We start from the raw sequence: 9,021 nt of genomic DNA on the forward strand, positions 1-9,021 counted from the left end.
TTACTCAGAAAAGATAAAACAGAAAGGAAAGCATAAGCAGTTTTTTATAATATCTTCCAATTCAAAGTAGTGTTGATTCAGATTTGCTACAATCATAGTCACAAGGGCTAGGTACATGTAGTGGTCATTAGAATCAAAGATTTTTTTTGGGGGGTTATAGAAAAAAAAACACAAGTATTATTCTCTTTAACAGCAGGACCACATACATCTTAATTATATGAAAGTCCCCTTGTAGAGTAGAATGAGATTTGTGATTATAGTCCAAGGGATTATGTTGGGTCCAACAAATATTCCTCGAATGAATATAAAAGAAGATATCTTTAACATTGGTAATCTTTAGAAAGGGGTAAAAACATAATCACACAGAGGTTAAGCATGTATAATAAGTATAAATAAGTATAAATTCTAATTCCGCAAATCATGAATTTGGGGACTACTATGAAGTAACAATGAGGGATCAGAGTTATAGAAAGATTACAAATGGAGGAATCTATTCCCATTAACTGCAAACATCCCCACAGAATGTTGATTTATATTAGATCAAGTCGTCGCCACAAGAGGAATGATTCGGTAACAACAGAAGGATAAAGTATTAAGGAAAAAAATTTTCAGAAAATATCTTTTTAAAAACAAGTGGACCATGAAAAGCAAGATCACTGTGGAATTTTTTCCACATAATAAAGATTTCCAAATACAGTCCACGGAGATTAAGGCCCTATTTTGGGAAGCAATGCTTCACATGGAAACTCAAGAAAAATCTACCGGGATATATATCTTGTTTCAAAATTGCAATGAAAATAAAATTAATTCAGCATTTTCATAATGAACATCGTAGATAAGTTCATCCAGCTGTTTCTTGCATACTACAGCCTACCCTCATACAAGCAAAGAATTCGAAGGAATTAAGCTTCGAAAGGCAATCGTTTCTGCGTACCCGGAAGAAATCTATGAGTCATACAACTATAGACAAACCGGGCTTATTCTGTGATCTCTGTTATAATTTTACACCCATAAGGTTCTCATTTTTATTTAATGACCCGTGACAAACAGCACAATAAATACAACAGATTTATAGCTTCAGATATTTCAAAAGAAATACCTTATACAGCTTCGAAACATTTAAACAGATAAAATCTTCAATTGCAACAAACAATATATATGCATAATACTTACAGAATATTTGTAATTATATACAGCATATCAATAAAACACCGACACACTTAAAAGACAAAACAAGCTGCAAATCAAAAGATTTTGAATATTTTTCTTGCTATAATTATTTATGTAAGATTGTACACATTTATAAGACACAAACATATATAACTCACAATTTAGCAATGAATTTAGCATCATTTCTGTCAAAGTATTTTATCTATAGTTAGTAAATTCTAACTTGCTATTGAAAAATGTCTTTTGTTCTTTATTTCTCTATGGTAGTAATTAAGTACAATGTTAACTCAAATGGAAGAAGACTGTTCTGTATGACAAAAAAGACTTGATTCTTTCCTTGATAGATTCATATTTGCTGGTGCTATCCTTTGCCGAACATCAATATCTAAAGGTTTGTTGGGTTGCAATGCCTAGAAATATAGGGAAAAACTGTATTACTGTAGTGTTTTCCCTTTCATTTTAATCTGGTTAACATTATTTCTATACAAAAAAAGAAAAAAGTAATTCATTTTGAATTAAACTTATTTTATTTCATATGTATAGCATAACTGCATAACCGTTCATTAACGGGCGATATTTCCTCTCTACTTTTCTTAAGCATAAAATAAGCATAAAATAATCCCCCCCCCCCTCCTAACCAAATTGAAAATCATGGATTGTACTATGTATAAGGCATTTAAACATTTTACTTATATTTATATGTCCATTATTATGTACCAAAACATATACACTGTACACTGCATGAAAAAGATAAGGGTACTATATTTCTAATGATGATATCATTGTTTGTTGATGCAAATGCGTAAAAGTTTGCTTAGTTAAAAATGTTTATGCATATGAAGTTTTAATCGGACCTTCACCATTTGATGATTTTTTTATATTAAGTAAGCAAGGTATTTCTTTAACTGGCAAATCTTTTAGAATTACTGCTACTCATATTAGATTTATTCCGTATTTTTCAAGTTTTACATGGATTTTAAAATTATCTCTTAAAGTATGAGATATGGAGATGACAAACAATAATCAAGCGCAAAATCCATTGAAACAATACAAATCAGGAGCAGAGCAAACACAGACCTCTAAAAAACATCAGAGGTGGGATCAGGTGCCCTGGAGGAGTAAGCATCCCCTTTTGACCTGTCACAATCGTAGTATTCTCATTGTCATGATCGGGCAAATGGAAAAATCCGTAGACAATTCGTGTTAGATAATGGCCTAACAATTAGTATGAAAAACGTCAGTCAATAGCTTGCCTCGTTTTAGAAAATGTTGGTAGGTTGAGCATGCTATTCGTATTGAATTTCTTGAGAGATATAAACCCATCCGTAGGTGGTATTGCCACATAAAATCAAAAATCATGAACCTTTGATTGAAAAAATGTCAGAAAATTTACGCTTTGAGTAGACTTTAAAGAAATCTCCTATTTTCCAAATTCAGAAAATAAGTTTTTTTCCTATTATTCCAAAACATCGAAATATCTTTATACACGTTTTCCATAATGAACAAGTCAAACAGGTTTACTTGAGGTTACATGTACAGAAGACTTAAAGTATCTGATTTTTCAGTCATAAGAAAATCTCGAGAATTTTTGCATTGTTTCAAATCATTTCTGTGTATTCAAGCATTTTTTTTCCTTCTGTATAAGTCAAATAGTAGTGTGGTTATAAATACAGAATTTGACTTACTGTTATATAAGTCTAACAGTAATGTAATTATAAACATAGAACTTGACTTAGTGATTGATTGATAGATTGTATGTATGTTGTTTTACGTTCCATTAGAGATTTTTTCACTCATATACAAACGTCACCATATACGGTGAAGGGCTTCAATTACCTATACTCGGCACTCGGGGCCATTGGGCAGTGAGAGTTCTTTATCGTACCAACGCCTACCGTGACACGGGATCTCAGTTTTTAAGGTCTCATAAAGACCTTAGACTTTTACTTCTAGTTCCGGGTGCTTGGTGAAGGAACAGTCACTACTTATGTTTACGTCTTAGGTTCGAACCTGGATCTCCCGATCACGAAGCGAACACCCTACCACTAGGCTACCGTGTTATAAACACAGAATTTGACTTAGTGTGATATCAGTTAAACGGATATGTAATTATAAGTACAAAATTTAACTTACTGTGGTGGACGGTTCCTTGTGGGTGGGGGAGAGTGTGAGAATGGTAAATAATGGCTCCATTGTGGGGTTGGACATTCGTCTTCCGTTTGTTGTAGATATTGATCGAGACGCAAATAGTTATTCCAATGATTATGGCAAGTCCGAAAATTCCCCCGAAGATACTTCCTATCAGAGCTCCAGTCTCCAGCTCATTTTCGCTAATGAAAACCAGAATTCTTCTTGTTATAATCGTCAAATTTCAATCCAATATCAATACTTAAATGCAAATATGTTCTTTGAAAGCGAAATCTTTCAAAAATACTACAAATTGTACGTTATTATATAGTTCATAAACACGATGATGTCTGATACATAAGAACAATCAGGGGATAGTATATTATGAGGTTATGTAAATACACATGTAGTTTATTTTATTTATAAGATAAGTCCATAGATTTTGCATGATAGATGTTGCATAAAAATTTATATGTTTCATGAAATTTCATCATGATATGTAAGAGTATTTTTAATGTTCAAAGAATTTTTAAGCCTCATTGTCTGTAACTGAGAGAATTGACATTTCAGTTGCTATTATTTAGACACTGAGAATGAGTTTCAGGTTTTTTAAGATTTATTGCTAATCAAAAATCAGTATATGTGTATAATATTGCATAATTCTAAGGGAAAACGGGAATTCATAAAATATTTGATAAAATTGAGGTTACATTTACTTTGAATTCGAGAGCACTCAGTTTTAACTGATGTTATAAACAGTACAGAAATACGTTTGAGATCATCCTATTTCTCCAACTTCTCGGTCATTTTCTGCAAACGTGGAATTAAAGCCTAGAGATGTTGCGATTGCGCACTTTTTTGCATTAACACTGTACATGTATTAGTTCCTAAAAGATAAGCGTTAACAAATGTGAACATTATCAAATATTTACCATTTGTCTTCACAATAATATAAGTAAGCAATGGAGTAGTAGCAGTATTTATCATGGCTGCATTCTGTGAAACCTAAAATTTAAAAAAAATCATTCATCATTTTAATTCCTTGGCCGTTTTTTAAAATAGAAAAAAGATACAACTAGTACTGTTCAAATCAGCATCAAATACTTGTATATGACCTTTAGATTTATCTTTATATGAACATACACGTAAATATATCAAAGTCCTTTATAGCTATTTTAAAGTGATCTTAGAATGAAACAGTTATAAACATGTATCAGAAAATTCTACTAGTGCTCTTCAATTGTTTTGGAATACTTATAAACTTTCACCAACGTGTAAAGAAGAATACAAATATCATGATCACATCCATAAGTTAAATTTAAAAATGGATTTTAATATCGTTGTTACTAAAGACGTAACTCACCAAATAGAAAACACGATGTGTATATTCCGAAAATTAAACTCAAGACGGCCATGATTCTTTTCAAATAAAGGTAAAAATGTCACAATAGACCAAAGCAAGCCTTTTAGACTAACAAATTCAGTTCACGCTACATCTAAAAACAAAAGAGGGGTGTGCGTAAACCATCTGCCAAAACGGCGATGAGATATTTAAACTTGTTTAGATAGACCAGTTTTATTTTGAATTGAAAGAAGGTTTTTAAATGTCATATTTGTCTCTGTTTCTATTTCTGTCTTTTTTTTTAATTTTAATTACGTATAGTGCTTTGAATGAATTACACCTAGTTTGTATGTTATTAAGCGTCGAGTCAATTAATCGTTAATAATATTATTTTTTAGGTATAAAAGATTTACATCTCCTTAGTTTGCCAATATGTGTATTTAAGTATAAGATAGCAAAAAAAATATCATTTATTTATACAGAGAAAATGACACAAAACTCAGTGTAGAATTTATACTTATTTATTGTGGCGAGTATTGGCCGTGGCACAAGAAAATACAAACATTGTGGGATGCCATTTCAACTGGGCAATCCCACCAAATTCAAACACCATGTGTGTTTCAAATTCCAACCGTCCCGGGTTTACCGCGGAGGGTCAGCACACATACAAACTGTTCAAAATCAACATACAAACTGTTCAAAATCAAAGTCATATCTCAAACTTCAAATATCAATCATATCAACTTCACATATGAAATCTTGTACATAATATATATCAATTATCTCAAACTTCATAGATCAAACATCTCAAACTTCAAATATCAAACTTTTTCATATTTCAAACTTGTACTATATATTACAGCTCTAAAGTATATATCACTGTCACCAAGAGTAAGCTTATTAGCTTAGTTTACACTAGCATTAGCATATCAACAAGGTGACAGTTCAGTACAAGTTTCACACAAATATTCAGTTATCAGTTGACTTGGTGTGCGCAGACGCCACATGGCTGCAAGCTGGCACAGATTGCAGTCACCCCACACATTGGGGGAAGCAAAACAAGTCAACTGTTCCACGACCAATACTGCCCAAGACCCCCCTCCCCAATGGGTACTTGCACACATCTTGATGTATGGATGTGTTCATCCTTCAGCAGACTTGGAATTAATTTTGAATTTCCCTCTATTAAGAAAGGTGCTATAACACATTAAGTAATCAAAACTTGCCAATGAAATATGGTGAGCAGAGCAAACATCTCTGAAACCTCTGAAACAAAGAGGTGGGATCAGGTGCCATGGAGGAGTGAACACCCTCTGCCGACCGGTCACACCTGCTGTGTCCTTATCATGACAGGGAAATAACAGGAAAATCTGTCGATAATTCAGTGTGTAAATAATATAAATGGTCTAACAACTACCAGGAAGTATGAAAAACATCAGTCAGCATTTGACTTAGTGATAGATTTTATTTGCTGACAAGGTCATTGTATCGACCATAGAACTTACGAAATGATGACTTTAAACGAGACTTGATATTGTGATATGATATCATATATATATATATATATAATGTCATGTATCTCACCTATTCCCTCAATGCCTAATAAAGCTTTGGTCTTGTAAAAAGAAACTTCCCTACTATCCTGCCTCACAAATGTATATGCCACCTTGCAATCCATTTACATGAAGTTTACCATTGCTTGTTAATTTTTTTTTTTTTTTTTTTTTTTTTTTTTTGAATTGTCCATTAGCCAAGGCAAGTTTTATATATAGGTTGTAATTCATCAAAACAAATATCTGGAGATTTATAACCAAATAGGGGGAGTTTCATTCATTATCATTACATATAGCACAATTCTCAATCCATGAAAATTGCTAGGAAAGCCAACGCATATGCTGCTATTTGATGAACCAAGTTTCATGTCACCGAAGGTGACACATTCACTCTCTAATTAGCAAATTTAAGCAGAGCTATTTGAAATCCTTAATTACATTTCAAAACCTCCAGTTTCAAGGTTGAATCTTACTATATTCCTATTGATACCCAAATATGTAGTTTCTTGGGAGATTCCCAACACAAATGTGAATTACACAATTATAGGAATAGATCACACTACTTAGTGATGGTTACCAATGGTTGTAGAACTGTCAATTACAATGATATTTTGAAAACATATGCTGGTCTTAATGATATTCCTAGAAAAAGATACATTACCTGATACATGTAACAAGTTTATTCAAATTTATACTTACCAATAACCAGTTTAGCTGCAATGAAGATATCTGGCACGTTGACAGTGCCAATTTGAACCTGTGATTTTTAGGCTGCAATTTTATTACAGATGCTTGTCATACTAGTATACTCAACTTATCTTTATTTATGTGTTAATTCCTTTACCTCTGATAAAGAGTCTTTCAATAAACATTATTAATGCCTGTGACACATGTATGCACATCAGAACTCTATACAGCTCTGCATGACCATATTGTTCCAGTGTAGTACAAAATGCATAGCAAAGTATAAAATTCTTTTAAGTATAGATATTTGATTATTAATGACACCAATTGGAGATATATTTTCATATGCAATGAGCCTGAATATAACTAGTACTGCTATCAATATGGACTTGATCCAAAAAAGGAAATTATATTTTTCTGGTGTTCTGATTAAAAACAAAACCAAACTCATTAAAAATGTAAACTAAATGCACACCCTGAAGTCTTAGAATCAGCATTATATACATGTACAAAATTACAAAATATAAGCAACTTGCAAGGAGTTTTCAGATCCAAACACCTTAAAATGTAAGCCCAATGCCCGAAGTCAAACAATCGGCATTATCTCTATAAAATTACAAAATTTAAGCATCCTTCTAGGACTTATGAGAAATAATTGCTACATTATTAAGAATTTAAGGTACATGTACTTGACAAAGTCTTTCTTTGGGTCACTTCTGATGTCTAAAGACAACTAAATATAATTAAAATAAAGCCATATATTCATTTTGCAACATACAACATACAATGGGATGAATGTTCTATAAGTTTTAATTGCTTTACAGAAGTAATTGTAATTTTAACTGGTATTTGGAAGACTGAAATCTTAAATTACATGGTTACTCCAGATTGACACCTACTCCTCGAGCATTTTACCCTTGACATATCAAATATCCGATATCTCTATTGAAAGTTATTTCTTGTCCCATAAGTTCAAGACAATGAGGTTTGACTGTATTGACTTTTTTGATTTAATAATTGGTCATTAAGGTATACATGTATTCATAAATAAGTGATCACAAAAACATTCTTGTACAAGATGTTGCAATTTCCAACATTTCATCTGCACTCTACAGGATCATAACAAAGATATCCTAATTCCAGTAATAGAAAATGGATGTTTATCTAAAAATATTTTGCATTTTCCTTTTCATTCAAACTTAATCAATGATATTGATAAATTATGTGGTTAAACAATGATAAATCCCCCCCCCCCCCCACTGTTTGTATTACAAGATCATTTTTTCCAATTTAATAGCTAGCAAATAGAATCCTCAATGAGAGCACCTAAAGATACGAGATTTGAGAAAGGCCATTTCTAGAGGTTTACTGCTCCCAGACCCCACACAATTAAGATCCCCCTGTTTCAAGTCATATATATTGAGTTGGAAGCTGTGTAAATCTGTAATAACTACTGATATGCAACTGATCTTACGACTTACCTATATATCAGAGCCTCCTAAATTTTCACAACATTAGTCTAAAATTTCATGAATACAAAGCACTGAAATCCAGGAAAGCCCTGGAGCATTTAAATAAATATGACAATACTCTTCTCTGGGCAAGATAGGTGGTTTCATTCTCCCTTTTATTTAAATACATCACATACTAAAGATTATTTAGTCTGAGCCCTGTTGCAAGTAGTGCCTAATAGTTGGATTTGAAATATTCACCAAGTTCTACTTTTACAATGACACAGAACATTGTATCGGTTATATTACTTAGTACCTGAATTTATACAAAAACTAAATTTAATCCTCTCACAAATAGAAACCAGCTAATATAAATATATAATAGGTCCAGAACATTCTACTAATATAACCGGACATATGGCAAAGTTAAGGCTGCTGTACAATGTGCACCTAACAATAGCATCTACGCAAAATCTATTGAATTATTTTGACCTTAGTTTTGAACAATTCCAGGCAACTGCAAGTCTTTTGTCCTTATTTAGAGAAAATTCTATGGTAAAATTATAATATGATTTGAATGTATTTTTGAAAGATTATTTTATTGTGACATAATTTTGTAGGATTAACTGGTTAGTTATATCTAAATATATTTTGTTTTCAACTTGACTTTCTGGTACTTTTGTTTGAAACTTAA

At 32.0% G+C, this 9,021-nt stretch overlaps 1 protein-coding gene across 1 annotated transcript; it reads right to left on the reverse strand.

Moving 5' to 3' along the window:
* Positions 1-1,218: 1,218 nt before the first annotated feature.
* Positions 1,219-4,723, reverse strand: LOC133194429 (uncharacterized). The gene is made up of 4 exons (XM_061330388.1): positions 4,661-4,723; positions 4,230-4,302; positions 3,304-3,500; positions 1,219-1,580 (listed from the first exon to the last, which is right to left on the reverse strand). Exons 1-4 carry the CDS (start codon positions 4,710-4,712, stop codon positions 1,549-1,551), a joined length of 354 nt encoding a protein of 117 aa, XP_061186372.1. The 5' UTR covers positions 4,713-4,723; the 3' UTR covers positions 1,219-1,548.
* Positions 4,724-9,021: the final 4,298 nt, after the last annotated feature.

The sequence above is a fragment of the Saccostrea echinata genome, unplaced genomic scaffold (assembly GCF_033153115.1).
Source record: "Saccostrea echinata isolate AGI-Se365-2 ecotype Australia unplaced genomic scaffold, CSIRO_AGI_Sech_v1 ptg000029l, whole genome shotgun sequence".
NCBI classification, from domain to species: domain Eukaryota; kingdom Metazoa; phylum Mollusca; class Bivalvia; order Ostreida; family Ostreidae; genus Saccostrea; species Saccostrea echinata.

Excerpts from the sequence above, each read along its gene's own strand:
- LOC133194429 (XM_061330388.1), bottom strand. The coding sequence starts at position 4,712 with ATGGCCGTCTTGAGTTTAATTTTCGGAATATACACATCGTGTTTTCTA. Across the intron at positions 4,303-4,660 it reads CACATCGTGTTTTCTATTTG|GTTTCACAGAATGCAGCCAT; the intron begins GTGAGTTACGTC and ends TTTAAATTTTAG. Across the intron at positions 3,501-4,229 it reads TATTATTGTGAAGACAAATG|CGAAAATGAGCTGGAGACTG; the intron begins GTAAATATTTGA and ends GGTTTTCATTAG.